We start from the raw sequence: 27,533 nt of genomic DNA, 5'->3' as shown, positions 1-27,533 counted from the left end.
AACAACGTTATATTCAGCTACTGAGCTTTGCAGTCTTCATATTTCATGTTTAAGTTCTCATATTGTCATTATTTCATATTAAAATACTTAAAGGAAGTTTTGTTATACGTTATATTCACTTAACAGCCACAATTGAAGCTATTAAGCGAAATATTTTTGGCCTAACACTTCATGAATAAGTTGAACTACACAAATTGAGGTAGAATGGCAATAGAATTATTTCGGAAAAGTTGTTCAACACATGAATATTAATAGCAGCTAAAAACAGCTTAACTGGTTAATGCATTTATCCTAAACGACATTAATGCAGTTATACATTTTCCATAAAAATTTGTAATCTTAGATAAGCTTTAGTTTGATATGCTTAATACGTTTAAGTAGAAAAGGTCAAATTAATCTGTACCCATTTTCTTGTTATTCAAATAAAGTGTTTCAAATATAAGAACCATTAAATTTTCTGTTCTTACTTTAACAATTCTTAAATCTAACAACGATAAATTCAGCTACTGAGCCTTGCAGTCTTCATATTTCATATTCAAGTTCTCAAATTATCATTATTTCTTATTTAAATACGAAAAAGAAGTTTTGTTTTACGTTATATTCACTTAACGGCAACAATTGATGCGATTAAACGAAATATCAGTGCCTTACCTCTCATGAATAAGTTGAGCTGTAAGAATTGAGGCAGATTAGCAGTAAAATTATTTCGGGAAAGTTATTCAACACCAGTACTCTAACAATCAGATCAAATTATTGATGCTCTTTTCCTAAACGACATTATTGCAGTTACAAGTAGAACTCTTTTCCAACTGTTTTTCCCATAAATATCATAAAGTTTCTTAACAGCATTTCGTACTCACTAATTATTGCAATCCCTTTCTATAATCCACCTTTACCAAGTGCTTTATTTATTTATTTTATTATTTTATTCACAAAATTAACACATTAACGGCAATAGTTGGGGCTATTAAGCGAGATGTTGGTGCCTAACATCTCATGAATAAATTAAGCTGCAAAAATAGAAGCAGAAGAGTAATAGAATTACATCGAAAAAGTTGTTTTACACAATAATATTGATTAGAGAAAGAAGTACTCTAAAAAGCAGTTCAACTTATTGATGCACTTATCCTAAACGACATTAATGTAGTTCAAAATTAAGATCTCTTCCAATAACAAAAGTCTTCACAGCTTTTGAAGTCACCAACGATTATAATCCCATTCTAAAATCCACCTTCTCGAAGTGGTTTTTGCCACGTTCATTCCCAAAATTAAAAAACTCACAGGAATAGTTGAGGCCACTAAACGACATATTGATGCTCAACATCCGATGAATAAGTTATACTACACAAATTGAAGCAAAATGGCAATAAAATTATTTTGGAGTTATTGTTTAGAACAAGAATATTGATTAGAGAAAGAAGTACTCTAAAAAGCAGCTCAACTTATTGATGCACTTATCCTAAACGACATTAATGTAGTTCAAAATTAAGATCTCTTTCAATAACAAAAGCCTTCACAGCTTTTGAAGTCACCGACGATTATAATCCCATTCTAAAATCCACCTCGAAGTGGTTTTTGCCACATTCATTCCCAAAATCCAATTTCAAAATCCGTTTTGTTTTCAAATGTTTGTTAATTACATTTATTTTTATGTTTGATTGGTTTTTATGTGTTTTTTTTTTGTTGTTGTTGTGTTTTTTGTTTGTTTTGTTTTTGTTCTTCTCTTTGTTGTTTTTATTTTTTTGTCAGTTTTTGATTTTTTTTCTGGTTTTGTTTTGCGTTTATCTAGAATTGATCGCAACACTGCGCATTCTTCTTCTTCTTCATGTTCATGCCATTCTAATCGGTACTATATCATTGTATGCGTATCTTAAATATTTAATATACATATATATATATTTGTATTTATATTTATATTTATATTTAAATATTTACGTTTTGTTTTGATTCTATACGTTGCGCAATAAAAAAAATCTTTGCTTATGCATTTTACATTGATTTAACATACTAGTTATATTTATGATTATAGACGTAGGTTGGTATTTTTATATCATATATCATATATAATGTAATTAATGCATACATCTTGAATAGTTTTCTTTTTCTTTTTATTTTATTTTTTCGTATTTTTTTTTTTTTTTTTTATATATATATATTTTTTGCTTATCCACACTTTGGTTTTTTCTTTTCACTGCTTACAAGATTAAATTTGTTATGCTTTTTTTTTTGTTTATTGGTTTTACACATTAATATTTTTGCTAGTTTATTAATCTTTTTTTTTTGTTTTGTGAAAATTTTTGTATTTTTTGTATTTAATTTAACGCTTAGCTCTTGTAATATTTATAGATTAAATGGAATCGCATGAGTGCTGACATTAAATATGCATATTGAATAATAATAATGATAATAAAAAAAAAAATTGGGTTTATATCATATTAATAAATACATTTATATTGTAACTAGTTTCATTTTTTGTTTTATACACGTATCTTCATTTTTCTTATATAATTCACTTATTTGTTTTCTATTTTACTTTTTTTTTTAATTTTTTCTTGTTTTTTTTTTTACATTTAGTCAAAAAAAATAGAGTTGATGATTTGTTGTTGTTGTTGATGATGATGATCTTTTAGCCTCGCGCACTAATTAAACTTAAATAATAATCAACAATGTGGCTCTAACAGACTTCAAAATGAACGCGAAAATTAATCGTTTATTGTACACATATAGAAAATGATTAAATATAGTTATTTACACATTAACAAAATGCCAATGAATCTGCGTTGCTTACACACTTTACACTTTTACATCTGGCGGCTTTCGATTCCAAATGGTGATAAATTAAAAGCAAACGACACATAAATAAAAGAAACTAAAAATTATAAAAAAAAAACATATATATATAATTGTTTATGTATATTGGTCGGTGGGGATGTTTAACAATTATTACAAAGTTATTTCCGTTTTCTTCGTTTTCGTTTCCGAAATAAACATATTAAATAATAAGTAAAACCATTTGAAAAAGTTACATTTTCTTCTCATGTAAATTTGAATTTTTATGCCGCATTCTTTTTTTTTTTTTTTGGCACTGCTTTGAATTAGATTTGGCACCGCACGCTTCGAGCGTAAAAAATAAAAATTACGAAAAAAAAATGTATATTTATATTTATGTATAGTTTATATAAATGTGTTTATTTATATATCGATTTCGATATACAAAGCGGTGATGCGTGACTTAAAAGATAACAAAAAAAAAAAAAAAAAAAAATTGGTATCTTTAAAATGTAACAATATTTGTTATTTGCATATTAACTAATATTTGTATTTTGTGTTTGTTGCAAGCAAAATATTTACATGTGTTCAAAGTGAGAGAAAAATAAAGTTAAAGTTGCATATTGTCGCTTCCATTGTTAAATGGATTCAATGAACATTGTTTTTTATTTTCGTTTGTGTGTGAGAGAGAACTTATATGCTGTTTATATAGTCGTGTAGCATATAGGATATACATACATAGTAGTAAGTAGTTATAGGTAAGATTTGATGTGTATGTGAGAGAAATGAGAACATATTCAATTATAAACTAAGAAACTTTAACTCAGTCAAAGCGAAACGAACATTTTATGGTTTTACATTTTTAGGCATAACTACACAAACAATCTGAGTACTTCATATATACTATATATATATATTTATATATCGATAAGTCGATAACTATATCGTGGTTGCTTGTCTTGATTCTCGACGGGGGCGATTTAGTTGCGATTGTAAAACTTTCGCTGATAGCGTTTGCAGCCGCTTCCGACGCTGCCACCGCCACCGCCTCCCACTCCACCGACGCCCACGCCCATGCCCACGCCCATTCCCATACCCATGCCCAAGCCCATGAGCTGCTGCTGCTGCTGCTGTTGGTGATGCTGCTGTTGCTGCTGCTGTTGTTGCTGCTGCTGATGATGCAACCCAAAGCCAGCTGAGCCATAAAACTGCTGACCAGCGTTGCCATTCCCATTGCCATTGCCACCGCCACCGCCAACGCTGCTGCTGCTGCTGCTCATGCCCAGGGCTTTATTTTAGCTGGACGCCCCCAGTTGATTCTTCATATGCGCGGCGGCAGCTGCAGCCGCTGCGGCAGCTGCAAACGGTGATCCAACGCCGCCTCCGCCGCCGCCGCCAGTCGGTGTCTGTGGCCCGTTGTTGTTGTTGTGATCGCCCGGAGTGCGCGGACCATTCACCATGCCACCACCGCCTCCGCCATTGACAGCGCCACCGCCGCCCCCGGGACCGCCGCCCAGCAGACCGCCGGCAGCTCCTTGCGCGCCCGCTGCTCCGGTGGGCGAGCCTTGGCCCAGGGAGGAGACGTGACGCTTGAGCATCGGATGATTGGCCATGGAGGCGAACACCAGACGCTCCTCGTAATCGTATTCGCAGAGTATCTTGTTCTCACACAGATAGAAGCGATCGCCAACGCAGAATCTGCAAAGAAGAACACAAAAGTTAGTCAAGTTTTCTGGAAGTCGACAAAGTTTTCTTAATCTTTTAATCTTTCCGTACTTTTATCAAATGAGAAAGCTTGCAATAAAACCACATTCGACAAATATACCAAAAAACATACTAAAATATACCGGATGATTTAATATATCAATATACTACACTCGAAATTGCCATAGTGTACAAAATATACCGAATTTGTATATTAAAGAAGTATTATAATGAAGTATGTGCATTGCCAAGAAACTACAAAGTTTAAGGATACCCCAATATAATCATATAAATATACATATATGTTATAACTAGTTTCATATAAATATTATATATAATATTTATTAAGTGCAATTGAGTGAAATAGCTCTAAATATTCAACTAAGTAAACTTGTATGCTTTTCTGTCTAAACAATTCTAAATATCATTAAAACTATCTTAAATATAAAGTACAACAAAATTTAATAATATCCTAATAAGCTCCGATTTTCTTCCTTAATAATTGCTCATACCATAATGCATAAAATGCTTGCGAGTTAATCAAATACTATGTTGAAGAAAGTTACTATAGCTCTGCTCCCAAATGAACGAAATAAATGATGTGCTAAACAAATGTTTTTTTCGAATGTTCCACAAATTTAAGTGTGACCGTTTTTAGCAACCGTTGTGTGCCTAAATTTGGCACGGAAATTGTAAAAACAAATGGAGTTGAGCGGAGAACAAAGCAATTTCATTTATCAGGGAACAGTTCTTAAGGACGCATTTCAAGTTTACTTTTTAAAGCCAGGCGCCTCGACAAATCTTCATTGATTGATCAATATTCTAAAAAATGAGATAGTTATACAAATGTATTCCTAAATAAAATTTCATATATCAACTTAATCTTTTTAGCTTCATCGCTTTAATATTGTTTATACAAATCTAAAACAAGAACAGATTAAATAAAAAGAGTGCAATCATTAGCCTCTAGCTTTAAATGATGTTGTATTACACAATTGAGCACAATTGCTGTGAAAGAGTTTTTCCAAGTTGGCAGCAAGTTGACGAACGCTGTGGAGCAACAGGAACTGGCAACTGGAAACGATTTTTCCAGATGCTTAAACCAGCGAGCAAAAGCGAAAGGGAGGCGAGTCAAGCCAACAAACAAAGACGTCAATTGACAACAGGTAACTGGCAACTGTTTGAGGCAAACTCCCGAGTTGTCAGAAACAAAAGGAGTCCAGCTGAAGACAAGCTAAAGGACACACAATATACGCTCTGTGGCAGTGGCAAAGGAAGTCAGATAAGCATTTGAAAATGTCGCTGCAATGTCAGGAAATGCTGCACAGAGATCTGGCCAAGCCAAGTCAAAAAAAAAAAAAAAAAAAACCAAAGAGAGAGAAGAGCACAGGAAGAGGAACAGCAGTAGACGGGTTTACTCCCAAGTTCCGCTTCAGTGGAGTGCAGTGCATTCAACCGATTGCAAATGAAGTCGCTTTCGCTCTTCCTCTCCCTATCTCTTCCTCTCTGCCTCTCTTCCACTCTGTGTTTGGCTGCAACTTGAAGCCCTTTGTCAAAATATTTATGTTAGCACCTGTGCAAGGATGACAAGAACGAGCAAACACCCAGAGTGCATCCATCCCACACATGGCAAAAGTTGCGATGCCTCCGCAACAGTTTCCCCAATATGAGCACAGTTCGCATTACAAGGCAAACAAGAAAAAGCGTCGCCAAGAGTTGAAGACAATGCTAGCCGACCTAGAGAATACACTAACTTAATAAATAAAGCTTTTAGTTTCATATTTTTCTACAGTTCATTTGAATAAATATATTGATTAATATTTCTTTTATATTTTCAGTTATGTTTTTACTTGTGTGTTTAATATCTTTAAAGTTGTTTTGCAAATAAATTTTGTTTGAATATTACCTATATACATATATACTGACATACAACATCATTTGTACACCTGATGAAGCTGAAATCTATACTGAAATCTGGTATGTTTTGCGCGTTATGGTATATTTTGAATTAGGGACTACATCACTATACCAAATATAGCATATTTTAGAATTTGTGTGGTATTTTTGATTACAATAAAATATTTTAGAATATTTTAAATGAAGGACTACTTTAATATACCAAATGTAGTCATTGGTTTATTTTAGTATTTTTGCGGGATTTTAATTTAATATATTTTAGAATATTTTGAATGTGACTTATCAATAAAGCCATCGATATATTTTTGGTATTTTGTGGCAATATACCAAATATTGATATCGATATACATATTAGAATGTTTGCGGTATTTTAATTAGTATATTTTTAGTATTTGGTCTACATCCACATCAATATACCAAATATAGACATCGATATATTAGAATGTTTGCGGTATTTTAATTAGTATATTTTTAGTATATGGTATTTTTTGTACTGTAGCTTTTTTACTTGTTTTACTTAATATTTGTAAAGTTATATTTTGCATCAGGTTACATTATTCTATTAACAGTTATATATATACTTTTAAAAACATATATTTTAAGTACCTTACATTATTTTATTAGCAATACTAATCGCTGCTTTAACTTCATCTCCACAATACTAAACTCAATAGAAGTACAAATTTTGAGGCTTAGTCAAAGTAATCTTGCGAAAATATTAAACAAAAAATCCCTATTTATATTTTCCCATTGTCAAAAATGTGGCTCCATAAAAACAGTACAAAAACAAATTAAAATTTCATAGCATACTTTTTTGAGCCTTCGAAAGTATGAATATTCTTTCTTTCTTATCTTTAGATTTATAGAATTTTGTCTTGATTAAATCAGTAATCTGCTAGCAAACAGAAAGACAGCTTAAACTAATCATAAATGAAACACTCGATAAAGCAGTTAAACTTAATAATTAAACTAAATTATTATCTATATCATTTACTTTTTGTTTGCTAGTTGAAAGTCCAGCTTGTTGGCATTGTCGTCATTGCTGACGCCTTTTCTAGTGCAACATCATTTGTGTGTTTGACAAGTACTACATGCTGCCCCATCTGTGGCAGCAAGCGAGCGAAAGAGAGAGAGAGAAGAAAAGTTGGAGTAGGAGGGAGAGAGAAGTGTACCCCAGGGGTGGAGCAGTGTCCGGGGTGGGTGGGGCAGGGGTAAAGCAGCTTACAGCAGACTTACAGCGGATATGAAATTTGGCTTTTGATTTACGTCAACGTTTTTCTTTCTTTCTTTTTCTTCTCGTTGTATTTTTGATTTTTTGGCTGCCAGCAGCGTTGCAGCAGCAAATCGATTGACGGACTGACTACAAATGGGAGTGTGTGTGTGTGTGTGTATGAGGAGGCGTGGCATATTGAGTGTGCCTGCATGTATGTGTGGGTGTGTGTCGTCTACATGAAAAACGCTTTGTTTATCTACCAAAACAACAAAAAATGAGTCGAGTCAACAAAGTATGGACAACGCAAAAAAGCAACAAACAAACTTTTTTGGCATTGAACGCACCTGTGACATGCACACCACATCATCAGACATGTGTGTGTGTGTGTGTATGTGTGTGTGTGTGGAACTCGCACATCCGGGCAGCGAAGACCAACAACAAATTGTCAACAGGAAATACAAAAATTGCAAAAATGGCGCACGTTGTTCTTGTCCCTCTCACTCCTACTCTTTCTCTCTGTCTCTCGCTGTCTCCAGCACAAGATTCGCTGGCAAACTTCGCGCTCCGCTGGCCCTCCACTTCCCCTTCCCCTTCCCATTGCGTTGCTGCCACTCAACTGACGACGACGACGTCATCGATGCTGGCGACAGGAAATTATGCAAACTTTTCACCAACAACATAAAAATAAAAAACGCAGCAACAACAACAAATTTGATGCACTTTACCTCAACAATAAAAAAAAGTAAAAAGTAAATACAAAAAAAAACACAAAAAAGAAAAAAGAAAAACATGCAAAGCGACTTTCAGTGTGTGGCAAGTGAAGGCCCGCATTTTTAATGTGAAATGTGCGACCAAACACACAACACAACAACAATTGCAAAAATCGTTGCAAGAGTTGCCCGCTGGCGATGCGGCCACGCCTCAATGACTTTTTCGGCAATTGAATTAATTTACGTAAAAAATTGATTAGCCTCAACGGGCAACGAACAACGAGTTGTATATTTTTGTCTGTTGCAATGATTGTGACGATTAAAGTTGCTGCAACAAGGAAGGGAGATGTATTTAGCAGGTCACTTTGATAGCGCATTATCACATAGCAGGCAGCTACATCACTCTCATAGCAGCCAGCTTCAGACAGTTGCTTAATAGTCAAGCGATCGACAAGAATAACAAAAAACTGTTCGCAGTCTGTTGAAGTAACAGCATAGCAAAGTGAAATGAAACAAATGAAGTTGAAGAACATTAAGCAGATAGCTTTTATAACTCACAATCACTTTCATAACAGCCAGCTACAGCTTAACAGTAAAGTGATCAGCAATCTATTACCAGTCTGTTAAAATAGCAGATAATCGCAATGGAATACAACAAAATGAGTTAAAGAAAGCATCAATGGAGAGCCCAAACATTTAGCGCGCAACTACTAGAGCGCATGATTACATAGCAGGCAGCTATAACAGTTTCATAGCAGCCAGCTACAGACTTAACAGTCAAGCGATTGGCAAGTTTAACAGAAGTAGCAGCAAAGCGAAGTGAATGAACTTAGAACAATCATCACCGAACAGTAAACAGAACACTATTGTAGCGCATTATCCCATAGCAGGCAGCTAGAACAGTTATATAGCATTCAGCTACAGACTTAACAGTCAAGCGATTGGCAAGTTTAACACAAGTAGCAGCAAAGCGAAGTGAAATAAAATAAATTAAGTTAGAACAAGCATCAACGGACAGTATAAACTTTTAGCAGATCATTATTGTATCGCATTATGACATAGCAGGCAGCTAGAACAGTTTCATAGCATTCAGCTACAGCTTAACAGCCAGAAGATCGGCAAGTTTAGCTCAAAGCAAAGCGAAAAATTAGAATTCTGTGAAATTCGCAACTTTCTGGAAATACAATTGAGAAATATAATAAAATAATGAATAATGAAATTTGAAAATATAGATACAAATATGTTGGTATTGCATTCTGTAAAAATAATAAAAAGCTGTATTATTTTTCTGGATTTTTAATTTATGCAGTAGACGCTACAACTAAATAAACTCTGACCAAAGTAAATTTGAATATTTCACAACTTTTAATTAGCATAAAAAATGAAATTAGTTCTAGCGTGAATTAAAATAATTTACAAAAATTTGAATAAACGCTCGCTATATATATTTCAATTGTTAACTAGTCGCTGCAGTTGCAGCTGCAGCTGCAACACATGCCACAAGAGTTGCCCCAAACTTCGGCCACAGCCCCGCTGCCCGTTGCTGTTACATTTTTAAAGCCAATTTTCGACAATGCCAAACAAAAGCAGCGCATGAAAGGGGAGAGGAGAATGGAAGGGGAAGGGGAACTGCGATTTTTAACAATATGCCAATATGTTTTAACATTTATTTCAATATTTTTTGGTGTATGGCCAATGCCGTGTGGCGGCATTTTTAATATTTAATGCGATTCGTTGTGCAGCATGTGGGGGCATGTGGCATGTGGCACGACTGAGGCGGCATTATTAATGCAAAGGGCACCAAAATGAAAGAAAGCAAGACCAACAGCAAGCCAAAAAAAAACGAGTAAAACTTCATACATATATAAATATATATTGTCCGAGAGAGAACTTTAAAACTCTCCAGAGTGACATTCCAGAAATTGGCCAAATGCAATAAATTTTGGCACAACGCAGAACGAAAAACCAAATGCGCTTCAACTTCGGCTTCGGCAATCGGCAAGTTGCCACTTGATGGCACCCCAAAGGGTTAAGAAGAGATGGAATCAAATATGCCACGGAAATTTATGCGGTTTTCATAGAAATCCAATGGCACTAAAGGGGTTGACTTCACTTCTTTCCCCTCGCTTTCCGTTTTCTACCCTGCTTTCCCACCACCCACCCACTCTCTCTCCCCTTTTGGCGACGACAACCAGCTTGTAAATGATGTCAATTTGTTGTTGTTATTGCTGATGTTTGTGCATAATAATAAAATTCTAAGTGCCATTTCGGCCATGTTTATTGGCCAAAGATTAAAAAGGGATTTCTCGAGGCAAGTGCGTGTGTTCCTAAGTTGTTGTTGTTGTTGTTGCTGTTGATAGCCAAATGGCCCATAAAAAATGCGCAATTGCCTCACATTTAGCATCAGGTATTCGTTAAGAAATCAGTTGCATATTGCACTAAAATTATCAATAGCAATTGCTAACAAACAACTCTTTTAGAACCAGATTTGCAAACTTTCAAATTTAAGATAATAGTTAGTCGGACATTAACTATAAAATTTAATGTTTATAACACCAAGGTAATAATGAATAGGATAGAAAATCACACTTAGCAGCATAATCGATTGACACGTTTTAGCAGGCAGCTTCAAAACTTTCATAACAATCAGCTGCAAACATTTGCTTAAGTGAATGGGAAGCTTAATAGAAAGCTGTTTGTCTGTGATTGTCTTGATCTTGAAGATTATCTTAATAACAACACTATGAAATTATGAAATGTAGTAGCAATGTTTGTTGTGATAAAAGTTGCTGCACTAAACATCAACGGACAGCACAAACTTTTAGCAGACCAAAGTGATAACGCATTATCACATAGCAGACAGCTACAAAACTTTCATAGCAGCCAACTACAAACAGTTGCTTAACAGCGATCGGCAAGCTTAACAGCAAACTGTTAGCGGTCTATTAAAACAGAAGCAAGGTGAAATTAAGAAATTAAACAAAGTGAGCTAGAACAATCCTCAACGGACAGCACAAACGCTTAGTAAGCAGCTATACAAAACTATCATAGCAGTCAGTTACAATTGATGATAAAAGATGTTTAAAAAGCATAATTTTAGATAGCTGATACAAAATAGTAAACTAGAATGAAGACTTCCACTATTATAGCTTAAAAAGCAGTTGATTGTCTATAGCTTAGATCTATGTTATATAACTGTTATAGTAAACTAAAATGAAGACCTCCACTATTATAGCTTAGATCTATGTTATATAGCTGCTATAGTAATCTAGAATGAAGACCTCCACTTAGCTTAGCTTAAATCTATGTTATATAGCTGCTTCAAAAACTCACCTATGATTGCATTGCTGGCACGCAAAGCACTCCAGATGATAGACATTGGTGCGGGCTCGCATCACCATCTCGAAGGCTGGAATGACTTTGCTGCATGCGGCACAGTAGCCCGTGTTGCCAAATAATCTGCACAGAAGAGAAGAATTCAATGCAATTAAGTGCAATTCAATGAATACAAATATACAAATAATGCAAAAATATACCTCAAGTAGTCGCGTTTGCAGAGCATTAGATTGCCCTTGGTGTAGAGCGTGGAGCCGACTTCGCCGAGGCGACAATCACAGCAGCCGCATTTGAGGCAATCCTCGTGCCACAGCATGTCGAGGGCGCGCAACAAATAACGGTCTTGGATGTGCTTGCCACAGCCGGCGCACAGTTGGCTGCCATTGTTGTTGTTGTTGTTGTTGTTCGCCGCCGCAGCGATGCTCTGCACATTGCTGTTGTTGTTATTGTTGTTGTTGGTATTGTTGTTGTTGTTGTTATTGTTGACAACAACATTGCCATTGCTTAGACCATTGTTGTTATTGTTTTGCCCATTGTTGTTGTTCTGCCCGTTGTTGTTCATGTTGCCGGCCGATTGCTGCTGCTGCTGCTGCTGTTGTTGTTGCTGCTGCTGCTGCTGTTGATTGGATGTAAGCCCGACAAGTCCGGGTTCAGTTTTAGTTATATCCATAGTCATCATCTGCAACGTGCGAGAAAGAGAGAGAGATATTAGTTATACTGCTGCTGCTTCTTCTTATTGCAAAGCGTGCTTTATACATTAAGCTGACTGATGCTCTGAAAATAGTCTTCGTAGATCGAAGGCGTTGCTCTTTTCACCCAGTTCCTGTTTAACTCTTTGCGTTTGTTCTCGCTGCAAAAGCGCTTATTGCTATTGCTATTGCTGTTGTTGTTGTTGTTGTTGTGGTCACTGCATGGCAACTCCGAGACTTCAATGCCATCGAACGTTTCATTTGTGAGTATTACGGGCGCAATGAAATGATCCTTGCAACGAAAATCTATGCAATCTATCTCGTGGCCAGTGTATGTATAATCGAAATTAATAGGATAGAACGACATGGCCACAATAAAAAAACGCAAAGCTACACGCTGCTCTCACAAAAACACACAAATATTCGTAAATAAATAGGAAAACGAAAAGCGTCACAACTCAAGTGTTCGACAACGATTTAACATAACGGCATTTAGCAGCTGCCACATGGCAGTGTTGAGCAATGCTACTAACAGACGGCGGCGCTTTTGCAAATCACATTTTGCCAATGCAATTTTTGTGTAGCATACTTTTGGGTGACGCACTAAAATATGTCAACACACAAATGCACAAGCCAAAAACAGGAGCCATATAAATTAAGCAGTCTCTAGTTATTGAAAATAACTTATAGAACTGCAAATGCTAAAAAAATATGTGTTTTAAAATGATTAAATAGCAAAAAAAAAAAAAAAGAAAAAATTGGATTGAGAAGCGGGCTCGTCCGGGAGTTGAACCCGGGACCTCTCGCACCCGAAGCGAGAATCATACCACTAGACCAACGAGCCGATGTCTGCGTGGCCGCCATAAACACAACCTAAATGCCAGCTGGCAAATATCTCGACTCTCGACCTTGACACGATCTCAACACAAAGAATTTGCAAAGACACAGTTTTAGCTTTGAGCTTTGAGATCGTTGAGCGCTGAGTGTGCGCGTGGGCGTTCTAGGCTTTTGTCTTGGAGTCCTTCCTTGTCATGGCTGTTTTAAGTGACATGCGTTTGACAGCTGGCCTCTTTAGCTCAGTGGTAGAGCACTGGTCTCGTAAACCAGGGGTCGTGAGTTCAAACCTCACAGGAGGCAGATGTACAATTTTTTTGCACTCTTTTTACGTTTTTTTTTTTTTTTTTTTGTGAACATGACGTTGCAATTTGCTGACTGCAGCAGCTCGGTTACGATAACAGTGCAAGGAAGAAAGAGAAAGAGAGAGAGAATGGCAACAACGATTTAAAATAACGAGATTTATGACAAATTGGCATTGGCATGGCATGGCCTGGTGTGGTGTGGCATGCCACAAGCGAGAGAGCCCAAAACAATTGAGGCCAAAAAGCAAAGCGCTAAATACTTAGTTTGTTGCAAATTTTCCCGTTTTTCCCCATGCACAGGGCGAAACCCCAAAAACGCTGCTGGGGCAGTGGTGGCATGTGGCATGTGTCGATGTCGATGTCGATATGTCGCTGTCGCTGTCGATGTTGGTTGTTGGTTGTCTGCGACGTCGTCGTCGTCTATGGGCAAATGCACCGCATTAAGCGGCGCCATGTAGCGCCAACTGTGACCCGATGGCCTTGGGGGCACACATACTGTGGCTGTGGCATGTGGCAAGCGGGAGGGGAAAGAGGCAACTGCTCATGCAGCTGCTGGCAATGACTTTAATTAGACGTCGAGAGTCGCCTGGGCAGCAGTGTCAAAAACTCATCAACTGTTCGACGGCCTGCGGCATGCAACATGCGGCATGCGGCATGAGAGGGCCTCATAAAAATTCAATCAAATCAATTTATGTAAATTTAACGCCGACCAAACCAAACAATCACACTGACCAAGTCAGCTAACAACTTTTTTCGTTGGACAGCGGAGAGAGAGAGAGAGAAGTTGCATGCCACACAGTGCATTGTTATTTAGTTTAGACAAAATGAATTGAATGCTAAACGCCGGCAACGTTTTCATATTCGCATTTCATTTGGCATTTGGCATTTGGCATTGGCCATGCCACATGCAACACAATGCAATTCAATAGCTTCTGTCTGTGTGGCAAGCTCTGCTGGGGCATTGCCACATGCCGCATTTTATCGGCGACAGCGCATTCATTCAGCATTCATAGTTCTCTCTCTCTGTGGGCGGATGGGCGATCTCAATTAATTTATGCATTACATTTTCCCCCCACTTGCGTTTTTCTATTTCCCCCCCTTCCCCCAAAAAATAGCGCTTTTCAATTTGCATGCAATTTTTGAATAGATTTTCCCAGCGATTTGAGCCGACGACGATTTGACTGCATTGTTTCATTCCATTTCATTTGGCGTTCCATTCCGCCATTCCATAGCGATCGCTTTAAGTATGCAAAATACCTCAATTTTTTAATTATTTAATTAGACTGCAAATAATGCTATTAGCGCATCATTAACAACGACTTTCGGATACCCTACACAGAGAGAAACAAATCTAGATTGAACAAAATCTTAAAAAGAATAAACTTGAAGATTTTTAGGTTAAAAAAATTTGAAATCTAGAATTTTATGCTAAAATTGCATTTTAAGATTAAAAACATTTTATTTTAAGATTAAAATCTTTATTCAAGAAAGTTTTATTTGAGATTAAAAAGTAGATTTCAGCTTTGTTGTAAATTTTCAATCTTAATTTTAGAATAAATATTCTTGATTAAAATCTTTCTTCAACATTATTTTATTTGAGATTAAAAAGTCGATTCTAAGATTCTTTGTAAATTTTTAATCTTGATTTCAGAATAAATCTTCTTGATTCAAATCTTTCTTTAATAATATTTTATTCTCGATTAAAAAGTAGATTTTAGGATTCTTTGTAAATTTTCAATCTTGATTTCAGAATAAATCTTCTTGATTAAAATCTTTCTTTAAGAATATTTTATACTTGATTAAAAAGTAGATTTCATATTTTTATACCCGCTACCCATAGGGTAGAAGGGTATTATAACTTTGTGCCGGCAGGAAATGTATGTAACAGGTAGAAGGAGGCATCTCCGACACTATAAAGTATATATATTCTTGATCAGCGTCAACAGCCGAGACGATATAGCCATGTCCGTCTGTCCGTCTGTCCGTCCGTCCGTCTGTCCGTCTGTCCGTATGAACACCTAGATCTCAGAGACTATAAGAGATAGAGCTATAATTTTTATACCCGCTACCCATAGGGTAGAAGGGTATTATAACTTTGTGCCGGCAGGAAATGTATGTAACAGGTAGAAGGAGGCATCTCCGACACTATAAAGTATATATATTCTTGATCAGCGTCAACAGCCGAGACGATATAGCCATGTCCGTCTGTCCGTCTGTCCGTCCGTCCGTCTGTCCGTCTGTCCGTATGAACACCTAGATCTCAGAGACTATAAGAGATAGAGCTATAATTTTTTTTTCGACAGCATTTGTTATGTTTGCACGCAGATCAAGTTTGTTTTAAATTTTTGCCACGCCCACTTCCGCCCCTGCAAATCAAAAAAATCGAATAACCAGCGTAATTTTAAAGCTAGAGTTACGAATTTTAGTATATACAGTAATAACTATAGTAGTTATGATCCCTGAAAATTTGGTTGCGATCAGACAAAAATTGTGGAAGTTATTAAAGAAATACTTTTGTATGGGCAAAAACGCCTACTTACTAGGGGTCTGAGTTGCTTTGGCCGACAATCTGGTATATTGTGCCGATATACCACATATACAATTTGGTATATTTTTAGTATTTTTTGCAGTATATTCGGTATATTTTGAGAATAATACCGCAAAATATATTGCTTTTATTCAAAATGGGTAGAGGGTATCTCACAGTCGAGTACATTCGATTGTAGCTTTCTTACTTGTTTAGTTGATTTTTGGCCTTGATTTAAGAATACACCTTCTTGATTAAAATCTTTCTTCAAGAATACTTTATTCTTGATGAAAAAGTAGATTTTAGGATTCTTTGTAAATTTTCAATCTTGATTTCAGAATAAATCTTCTTGATCTTGATTTTAAAACTTTTTTTGTTTCTGTGTATAAAATACTAATAAATATTATAGAGAGAATTGAATGGCTTTAATATACAATTTTTGAAATTTATTTTGCATAAACTTTTCATTGTTATAACTAATTAAATTCACTTTTAGAATATGTTCATAGTAAATTGAATTTGTTAAATGCCAAGTTGTAAAAATACTATAATTACTTATTGAATAGCGACGCATTTGATAAATAATTGCTGTTAAAACTTTCGTTGAAACTTGCCCACTTTCAGAGCAGTTAAGCCTTTACCAACACTGGCCAAGAGAGGGGGTCAAGGGGAGGGTTAAACGGAAGCGACACCGATACCGAGAGAGGGGCAAACTAATTGTGCGGCTAGTGCGCTCATTACAGCCAATCAATATTCAAATTTCGACTGCGAGTTAAAAGAGCAAGCAACCCCTTTCTCTCTCCCTCTCTCTCTTTCTCTGCCACCCCCAACCCCTAAAGGTTGGCCTGCGGCATTTTCACAGTTTAGTTTGCTAAGCGGATGCCGTCCAGCCCTCTGTGCATCCGACAAAACAAAAGAAAGAAAAAAAAAACAGAATTGTGAGCTTAAGAAGCGTTTGCGTTTGCGTTTCGTAACGTTTTTCGGTTCCGGCTCTATAATTATGCATATGCATGTGGTTAGGGGTTGTCAAAAGAGGTGAAGGGGAAGATGGGGGGGGGGACAACGAGGGGTTTAAACCCTTTTTAACCCCAATTGCGGAAAGAGGGAAAATTACAGGTTTGCACGCAAGTTAACGGAAGTGACTTTGGTTATAAGAAACTGTCGCTTGCTACCCCTACCCCCAACCCCTTACCCCTCTCCCATAGAGTGGGTAAGTAGAACTATTATGGTCTGAAGTAGCGCCTGTAGTCTGAAATTAAGTTGATTTTGTGGTCAGTTATGTTTATGGTTTATTTATTTGGTTTACGACTTGCGACAAGGTTCCACTGCTGCAATTTTGTGTCATGTTTTATGCATCGGGGTTGTGCACCCTCTCGAAGGGTTGGGGGTTAAGGGGTGAGGTTGGAATATGGCAAATGTTGTCGCATGTCGTCATGTGGAGCGCATTTAATGACACTAATTAGTGGCCAAGGCTCATGTGACAAACGCGTTACGGCTATGCCAAGCAGCCCTCGTTTGGCAGCTGCCCCACCACCCCCTCAACCTCCACCCAACCCTTACAACCCCTTGTTGCACAGCTAAATGCTGCATATGCCTGCAACAGCTGCAAATCGGGAGCCCCAACACTCTCTCTCCCTTTCTCTCTCTCTCTCTTTTGAAGTGGCTGGCTGCTGCAGCTTCCGCCCGCTTCAGCCTCCCAACCCTTACCGTACAATTTCTCACCCTTAATTGGTAATTAATTTATTTTGCATAATTTTTCGCGCCGTTCGAAAGCACATTATGTTGCTGACAGCGTTGCACTGCAGTGTTGCCATTTTAGCTCATTTATTGCTAGATCTAGCTATTTTGAAACTGCAAATGCTATTAGCTAGAAATCTAGCGTTTTTTTTTCAAAGCTTCGGCCACTTTTGGAACTTTTTAAAAAGTTACGATAGCTCTTTTACCGATAGGATGTATTTTGAGGTTTACTCACAAAAATTTGCATGATAGTTCGATTCTGTTTATAGTTCATGTGCGAACTTAGTTCGTTCACTCATTAGCTAAATACAAATTGTGAAATTGTGAAACTGTGAAGTTGCAATTTAGTTGCTTTAGTTAATTTGCAACTTTTAAACTTAAAAATGCTATTAGCTACAAATTCAGCAACTTTGTATTTCTCTTTTGGCAATTTTAGCTATTTTACTTAAATCCTTTTTATTATGTATTCCTTTTGTCATTCACTGCAAAAATTGCGATTAACAGTTTGCAATTAAATCGGGGCATGTTTTTAACCAAGTGGTTCGATTATATGAGCTACTTGAGTTCACTGACTTGAAAAGTTAACTGCATTTCAAGTGTAATATTTGTTAACACTTTAACAAAATCATAAAAATACGAAATCCTGTTTTTTTATTTTTAATTTCAAGATTTTATTCTTAAATGAATTAAAAATGTACAAACTTGATGTATAATGTCATTTAAAATATTTAGCAATTTTGTTGGCTATTTTTTGTATAATTTTTAGCAATTTTTTTCTGAAATCCAGCAATTTTTGCTCCAGAGATTCTGGCAACACTGTTGCACTGGCCATAAAAGAGAGTGCAAAGAGAGACAGAGAGAGAGAGAGAGAGAGAGGTAAAGTTGGGGAGGCTGCTCTGGCAAACGCAATTTGTTTATTTTTGGTTTTGGGCTTCGTGCAACTGACGGACACCGCGAAAGGTGTCAAAAAGTGCGAATTAAGTGCGAATAAACGTGCTGAGCGTGCAAAGGCCACGCCCACAGACTGCCTGTCACCTGCCTCCCCCTGCAACACCTGCCCTTTTCTGTCTGTCTGTCTGTCTGAGTTGCGAGTTGCGTAAATTTGCATTGGCGCACAAAAATCACATAAATTAAATTTGCGCACGCAAACGCAACGCGAAAATTGATGCGAAAAATTATGGAAAATAATCAACTGAGCGATCAAAAATTACACACAAAACAAATTCCGTAATTCACACTTTATTCTTTATTCTTTGATGACAATTGTGTCGATGATTTAATAAGAAAAATGTACATTTTTTTATATTTAATAAATTGTCAAGCAACAATTGAGAAATGAAAATAAATAATGAGAAAGAAATAAATAAAAATTAATATGAAAATAAATTCTGAGAAAATATTTCATCTTATTGTCGAATGTTTGAATTTAAATTCTCAGAAAATATTTAGCATGGAATTTTTCAATCATTTTTTGTATTTTGGGAAATTTTTATTTTCATATTTTTGATAATTTTAGAAAGCATGAAATTTTTAAAACATATTTTGTAATTTTGGAATTTTTTATATGTATATTTTTAATAATTTTAGAAAGCTTATAATTTGTAAAACATATTTTGTAATTTTGGAATTTTTTATATGCATATTTTTAATAATTTTAGAAAACATAAAATTTTTAAAACATATTTTGTAATAATGGAAATTTTTATTTACATATTTTTGATCATTTTGTAAGCATAAAATTATAGAATTTATTATTTTTGTAGTCTTTAAAAAAAAATTTATCTTTTAACTTATTTCTGCACTTTCAAATAAATTATTCAGTTTAAAAAACTATTTATTCCTAAGACCTTGGCCAGCTTTAAAATTTAGCTGCAATCTAAAAAGAAGTAAAAAAATAAATAAATAAAAAGAGAGAAAAACACGTGAAAAAGTTCAATTTCAATGTCCTTTGACCATGCAAGGTTTCCGCTCACAAATTAAAAAATAAAAAAAAAATTACAACAAACTTAAGCAAAACAAAAGAGCGGAAAAACGCAACAACAACAACGTACAGGAAAAAGACCAAAAAGAACAAAACAAAAACAAATTACAAGCAACAATGAAGGAATACGAAAAAAAAGTCAAGTGCGCGATATGGAAAATGAAAAACAACCAAAACAAAAAAAAACTAAAAACAATGGCACAATACAATAAAAAAAAATTAACAAGGCACGAAGAAGAAGAAGAAGCAGTAACTGAGAAGACGACAACAACGAACAAAAACAATCAAAATTCATTTTTAATTTTTATGCCATAAAAATGCAAACGAAGACTTTGCACAGAGCAAAGGAGAAGAGACCGAGAGCGAAAGAGACAGAGAGAGTGGTCACCAAAGCAGTGCACGAAACTGTTAGTCAAGTGATAGGTGGAATGGGGTGGGTGTTGAGAAGGAGGGGAGCAAAGGCAAATGGCAAACATGTTGCGCGACAAGGAAAAAGTTAAGACGCCTTCCTGCTCTAACTCCTGCTTTTCCCTCATCACGTTCTACGTCACGTCACGACTGTGATTTTGCCTGGTCCATGTTAAATGTCCTTTGTTATATATAATTTACATTCACACACGCACACACTTGTATGTTTGTGTAAATATTATTTTTATTTTCGCTCTAGTAAATTCGCCTTTTGTTTTTCTGTGCTCTTCAAATAAAGTTTTGCGACACAAAACGAGCTTTTAAGTGGCCCTTCCAGCAATTAAATGGCAACATTTACAATTTTTTATGCCGTCGTCGTCGTCGTTGCTGCTGTTTTAATTATAGCCCAGCAAACGGCGGTGCATGTGCTGCCCTTTCAACTTCGTCCTGTCAACGGCATCTGTGTCACAGCAACAACAACAATACACACATCTTCGTGCAGCTTTCAATATAGCACACTGTACTTAAACTGCCATAAATACCAATCAAAATCAAATGCACGCACACGAAGAGCAGCATCTCATTCCTCTCTCTCTCGCACACTCTCTTTTGCACTCAGCCGATGACTCTGCTAAGGAGCTTTTTTCGGCACTTGACACTGTATGTGCATGTGTATGTGTGTCTATGTGACGTGTCATTCGCAGCAGCAGCAGCAGTTTGCTCTTGCTCTTTCACACTTGATTCTTTTTTGCACATGCATTTTAGACAGCCGACAAATGTGCTCAAATCGTTTTTGAAATGTAATTTACTTGTTAAACATAAAGCGTACAACTGCTGCTGCTGCAGACAATTTTGTCGCCTGCTGTTCGCTGACTGCAGGAGCATTGTGTGTGTGTGTGTAGGGCTTTTGTTTGTCTGTGTAAGTGTCGTGTTTGTGTTTACGCCTGTTTCTAGAGCCATCGAAAGTTTAACGCGTTGTTGCTGTTCTGGTTGTTGTTGTCTCACTCAATCTCAATAACTAGCAGTAAAAAATAAAACGGGGCAAAAATAACAAATGCTGCCATCGACATATCGCCCACCCCCACCATTCGTTCACATTGCTTGTTTGATTTATGCGCATTGTTGTTGTTATTGTTGTTGATACGGTGTTTATTATTGTGTGGCAACATATGGGAGGCAGGGCTTGGGCTCGTATGTATGTAGTTATTGTTGTTATTGTTAATCTATTTGTACAGATTTCTCTCCTCTTCGCCGACTGCGATTCTAAGTGAGATTTATGCTTCCCCCCACTTCGCTGTAGCGTCAGCTACACATTGCGCCAACAGTTTGATTTGTGCGACAATTCACAATAACCTCCTCTCTCCCCACCTCATCACTCTACGCAATCCAGCCACGGATGTCAAGCGATGTACAACACGGCAATGGAATTTTTATTAAGTTGTTTTATGTATTGTGTAGTTTGCCATTTGCTGTTATTTCTTTCTGCTTAAACAATTACGACAAATTGCGCTTTTATGGACTGAGACGAAGAGAGCGCGCTCTAAAGACGCAGCGACGGCTACTTTGACATTAGCGCAGTGACTGCGACCACGACTGCGACTGCGACGTTGCCATTGTTATGTGTGTGCAAAGCCCACTGCGCTAATAAGAGAGGCCAATGCGTACGCAGAGTAGAAGAGAAGAAGAGAAGAGTGCGCGCACACTGTGACTGTGACTACTTCAAATGGAGCTTAATTGCCTCGCACAATGCCAAATGCAGTTGGCCGTCAAGCGGCGTTAATTGGGTGAAAGCATCCATGGAGAGCGCGCGCTCGCCTCGCCTCGCTCTCTTACTCTCTGGGCGACTATTTCGAGTGCAGAATGCATCGGGAGACAGAAGACAGAAAACAGAAAACAGAGACGTGCCAAAGGAGACGCTAAATTTCACGTGCGATGAGCACGTGAATTAAGTTCAATAACCATAAGCATTGCAGGCACAGTGGTGCACACAGCGTGCAACGTGTGAAACAAAATTCGAAATAATTACAAAATCTAATTTCATGAAAGCTAATTATGTCAAGCATTTATTTAATGTTATGCTCTTGCTCTTAATTGATTTTAGCATTTATTTTAGTGTACATTATATTATTTTATTAGAGCATTTGTTTATTTTTAATTGTTTAATTTATTATAATATCACATTTCAATATATTCATTAAAGCATTTTAACAAATGCAAGATTAAGTAAACTAAAAAATTATTTCGTTAATTGATTTAAGCATTTATTTTATTGTGCATATTATTTTATAGAGCATTATTATTCTATATTATTTTGTATATTTTTGATTTTTCTATTTTTTTAAGTAATTTCCTTCGTTTTTAGTATATCATATTAAAATTTCTATTATTTTATTTATTTATTTATTGGTTTTTGATCATGTTTTGTTCACTCTATATATTTTTGTATATTATATTTTGATTTATTGTGTATTTTTTAGAATTAAGTTATTTCTTTATTTCTATATATTATATTATTTTTTACTGTCTTTTAATCATGTTAGCCCATTTCTACCATTCTTTATAATATTTTATATTATAATTTGATTTATTTATTAATATTTTGGAATTAAGTTATTTCTTTTTTTTTCGTATATCATTTTAATATTTACATTATTTAATGTGCATTATTGTTTTTTTTTTTTAATCATGTTAGCCCATGTTATCTATTCTATTTATTTTTGTATATATACTAAATTTTTTTAATTATGTCATTTCTTTATTTTTGTATATTATTTAATGCCCGTAATTGTCTTCTAATCATGTTAGCCCATCTCAAATTAATCTGTACTCGATCACAGCAAATTACTTGCCCCCCTTTTGATTGGTTGTTGCAATATCAGAAAAAGAATTGTAGAAGCAAAATTATAGCTCGCTTCAAATTTGCACGTGCTGGAGATGATCAAAGGGGCATTCACCAAATTGCACATGGAGCGTGTTGATGATCATGAGCAGGCGGCGTGCAACGTACAACGTGCAACGTGCAACGGCAACGCGGTGACTGCATTGCAAACTTGGCTCGCTTATTTTGCGCTAATTAATGTGTTTTCCACAAAATTAGCAATTTACGCGCAAATAGAAATTGCCAGCTTGCCTTAGAAACCAGTTGCAATCGCATTATCCAAACAAAAACAGAATGAAAAAAAAAAACAAACTAAATAAAATAAATACAAAGTCCGGGCGTGCGGCCGGACGCACAATTAATTAAGTTGACGTTGGCAACAACAACAACAGCGACAACAACAACGACATTGGCATGTCCATTGCCATTGCAATCGTCTAAGAATCAATGTAATTAGTGGCTGGAAGAGATGCCAGCCAGTAAGCCAGAGAGCTCCCAGCTGGTGCAGGTGCAGCTAAGAGCTTTGAAAAGCATTTCCTTTTGGTATCACTTATGATTAGGTGGCATGCCGGCAGTTAACCAAGCGATCGACCATCGAGCGAGCGATCGAGAAAGAAGCCAACATCATTTAATTACAGACGCAACGCATTTGGCTGCAACTGAACAGTTGCTGCATCCGTTACCAACTTGGCCAAGTTAATTGAACGTAATTGCCAGCCACTTGAGAGCCAACAGCGCCCCAAGACACAAATGGAGCTACAACAACAACAACAGAAAACTAAATAAATACAACAAAAAAAAAAACAGAAACAGAAAAAAAGAAGTTGCAACTGTAGCTGTAACTTTAGCTGTTTGCCTGCAGACGACTTCGAGACTGTTAACTCAAGTTCCAGCCATAAGCTAGCAGCTAGAGTGTTAAAGCCTAATTGAAACTGTCAAGTGACAGGGATGGCAAGACCGTAACGAAAAACTTATAAAGATAAATACATAAAGACAAGCAGGAAAAACCGATGAGAACGACCAAGAAAAAAATCCAGCAGCAACAACTTAACCTGTCTTTGGATATATGATTATTACTAATGATACCAAATGGGCTTCGAATCGCTTACAAAGATTATAGATTAGACTCTGTGCACGGCGGGAAAAGAAGTGTGAACGCAATCAGAGATGAAATCGTAACTTGACTTTTGTCGACGCACTTTTTGCGATCTTCATTTAAAGATCTCTGATTTTTACCAATGAAATGTTTATAAAAGAAAACGGATCTGTAGTCAAATCAAATGGTAATTTTAAGTAATGTATTTTTAGGGAATTTCCAAATAATCATCTATTAACATTGTTTTGTATTTGATATTAATATTGTTTCCTAAAGTTTTTAACAATGTAATCTTTAAAGTAATTTCAGAAAGATAATAAAAATGTTAATTTTATTAATTATTATTATTATTTTTACGGAATTACCAAATAATCATTTAGTAATATTGTTTGTATTTTATATAAATATAATTTCCCAATACTTTGTAACCATGCACTTTTAGGGAATTTCAAAATAATCTACTAGTAACATTTTCTTGAAGTTTATTTTAATATAGTTTTCTAAAGTTTGGAATATTATAATTCTTACAATATTTTTAAAGAGGCAATAATAATTTTTGTAAACGGAATTACAACAATTTAACAATTTTTTACAGCATTATCATGAAGTCTTGGGACAGTGTAAGGCGAAGACTAATTTTTTTGTTTATGTTGTTGTGTATTCTTAAAATGTTTTTTAAATGCGGGAATTATGCATTTTTACTATATTTTATTTCTTTGAAAAATTTTTATGTTTTAAACATTTTTGTTATTTTTTTCTATTTTTCATAGATTTTGTTGTGCAGTTTTTGCACAGTGTAATCCCTTGAGTATTTTCATGCTGCTAATAAAGCTTTGCTGTTAATTAATTAAAGCAAAGCATTTGAGATAGAGATGGCGAAAGAAAGAAGGAGAGAGAGAGAGAGAAGGTAAGTGAATGAGTTGCAAAGAGGAAAACTGATTGCACGATTCTTGCACTTGAGTTGAACATTCTTGCAACTATTGTTGTTGTTGTTGTTGTTACCATTGTTAATGTTATTGTTGTTGTTGTTGTTGAACTGTGTCAATTGTTGTTTGGCCAACACTTAGGCGCTGCTCGATGTGTACAACATTGATAATAAGAATAAGAATAATAATAATAATGATTTTAATTTGCTGGTTTGAAGACGCAGCAGATAAAGGTTAAAGCAACCACAATGCATACATATGTACATATTTATGTACTTGCATGTGTGTGTGTGTGTACATATTGATACTCTGGCCACACAGGCGAAAAAGAGGCTCAGCAACGACGCTCAACATTACAGTTAATTACATTTGTCGAGCCCTATGGAAATTACGTACACATTTCCAGCTCCCTCTTGTTGGCCCCATGCACATTAAATAACGGTTAACTGCCTGGCATCATTCTCACAATTAACAACAACAGCAGAGCAGAGGACAATGCGCTTGCTCTCTTCTCTCTCTTGACGTCATTAATAACAGAGCAGCCATCGACGACATTGACCACACTGCACACACACACACACACACGCACACGCATGCATCTGAAGTTTGCACTGCACTGCAATTTAAACACACACACACACTCAAAGCTATTTGCATGGCTATTTACATAAGCGATTTTATGCTGTGCCGCCTCAGCAAGTGTCTGTGAGGCGAATTTTTTGTTGAATGTGCGGGCAGCCATATTGCCAAAGGAAGAGAGAATGCAAATGTAAGAGAGAGAGAGAGAGAGAGAGATCATACACACTATGTGTGTGTATTAATCACTGTTGACCGTGTTGATCGCTGGTTAGTTCAGCTAATAATTACACACACAAATACACATAAATATAATCGGCTTGCTCTTTTAAGCGCCGCTTGCCCAAAACTCCACAACACACACACACAAAGGGTGATGAAAGCTTCGCTTAAACTTTCGCTCTCTCTTTCGCAGCCAACGCAGCCGTTGACGTCTCTGCTGCGCTGCTGTCCATTCATTTCTTCTACATAGCTGAGCACGAAACGTTTTATCAGCACGTTTACACCATATTTACTTCATTTTAATAAAATTTCATGCGATTTTAAACGTCGACGCGTCCCGTCTGCAAATGAAAACAACGGCAACGCAGTTATCTGTGCATATATGTGTGTGTGTGTGTGTGTGTGAAAAATGCACAATTGCTCATTCAAATGGAAATTATTTACACATTGGACACTGATTTACTTGATGGCGCTGCAGCAGCAGCAAAAACAACAACAACAAAGCGACAAACTGGTGACTGCCAATGGCAGCCACTTGTCCATGTATTTGTCCATGGCTGTATGCGTGTGTGTGTGTGTGTGCAATGCACTATGGGGAAAATGCCCATTTTGGGGATATTAATTAATAACTTGCAACGCAAGAAAGATTTTTTATATCTACACTTTAAGAATTTTGTTGTTGACATGAGAGATTGTTTATTATAAATTATATTTATTGTCTGTTAATTGATGTTGTATCAATAAAAATTAAGTTTCAATATGCACTCTTTCCTTAATTTATTATACACCTTACAGTCTTATATTTTTATATTATACTTTTAAAAGATAAAATAAATGTATATTAATAACATGACTGAATCGAAAAAATGAAATTTTCTCCATTGTGCAATGGCATGTTTACATGCGTGCGTGTGTGTGTGTGTGTGTGGTTTATGTCGGTTTATTAATATCCTTTCTACTTGGTTATGTTTTATGCGAAATTACTCAAGTGCAACCGACTGTTATTTGCGCCGAGGTTTGTGTTTTGCCCGTCTTCTTTTCTGTTTGTTTTTTTCGTTTGTTGTATTTAATTATCATATGCAAATTGTTTTTCGCCATTACCCAGCAATATTCATTAATTTCATTTCACATGCAGTATTTATTTGGGCATAAAAAGATAGTAAAGTAACAACTACAATTTAATTACGCCATTTACATTCATAATATAACACAACTGCTGTTAAATAACATGCCTCTGCTAATGTTAAAGGTAAACACAGTGTTGCCAACTAACATTTGCATTTAACAGCAAGGCCAATTAACAGCGCACGCTCGCTGTTAATTGGCTTTTTAATTACGAACGTTTTTCATGTTCATCTCTCTCTCTGTGTGTGTGTGGCAATAATTTGAATGCAAAATAAATACATAATGCGCTTCATAAAATCTAAACAAATGGGTAAGTAATGTGAATTGTTGAACAATTTAATTGTTAATTGCATTGCATACAAATTAAGCTTCATCGATTGTTGTTCATAATTAATTGCTGATGTGATGCAAGAGCAAAAAAATAGAAAACACATGTTCATAGCGCAGATCCCGTACAAACATTTAACAAAACGAAAACAAAATGACAATTAATTGAAAGAGACAGAGAGAGAGAGGGATAGTCTGTAAATAGTTTGGCTGTCCTCTCTTTACATTTTACTCTTTGGCTGCAAATCCTGTC

The 27,533-nt window shown here is 35.9% G+C and overlaps 3 protein-coding genes and 2 non-coding genes across 6 annotated transcripts in view; 2 read left to right on the top strand and 3 right to left on the bottom strand.

Moving 5' to 3' along the window:
- Positions 1–27,533, top strand: part of LOC117569727 (scoloptoxin SSD14) — a 170,665-nt gene that overhangs the window by 70,095 nt on the left and 73,037 nt on the right. The gene's annotated exons all lie outside the window — the stretch shown is intronic.
- Positions 1,663–4,049, bottom strand: LOC117578066 (mediator of RNA polymerase II transcription subunit 30-like). The gene has a single exon (XM_052007824.1). The coding sequence runs from the start codon at positions 4,047–4,049 to the stop codon at positions 3,750–3,752; it is 300 nt and encodes a 99-aa protein (XP_051863784.1). The 3' UTR covers positions 1,663–3,749.
- The window catches only part of LOC117578065 (variant-silencing SET domain-containing protein), an 82,553-nt gene continuing 59,084 nt past the window's right edge, over positions 4,065–27,533 (bottom strand). The window contains exons 1-4 of one of the 2 annotated variants that reach the window (XM_034263204.2): positions 12,406–12,736; positions 11,850–12,328; positions 11,647–11,772; positions 4,065–4,467 (exon numbers count right to left, since the gene is read on the bottom strand). In XM_034263204.2, the coding sequence (XP_034119095.1) occupies positions 4,065–4,467; positions 11,647–11,772; positions 11,850–12,328; positions 12,406–12,705 (1,308 nt within the window). In that variant the 5' untranslated portion in view covers positions 12,706–12,736. Of the gene's footprint in view, positions 4,468–11,646; positions 11,773–11,849; positions 12,329–12,405; positions 12,737–27,533 lie in introns of those variants that run through there. The other variant, XM_034263205.2, reaches the window with a different exon arrangement.
- Trnap-cgg (transfer RNA proline (anticodon CGG)) lies at positions 13,111–13,182 on the bottom strand. Its single transcript has one exon. It is a non-coding gene; the product is annotated as a tRNA-Pro (tRNA).
- Positions 13,404–13,475, top strand: Trnat-cgu (transfer RNA threonine (anticodon CGU)). Its single transcript has one exon. It is a non-coding gene; the product is annotated as a tRNA-Thr (tRNA).

This window comes from Drosophila albomicans, chromosome X (genome assembly GCF_009650485.2).
Source record: "Drosophila albomicans strain 15112-1751.03 chromosome X, ASM965048v2, whole genome shotgun sequence".
Classification (NCBI taxonomy): Eukaryota; Metazoa; Arthropoda; class Insecta; order Diptera; family Drosophilidae; genus Drosophila; species Drosophila albomicans.
Note: the sequence above shows the minus strand (reverse complement) of the source record. Positions and strands in the feature narration are given on the sequence as shown.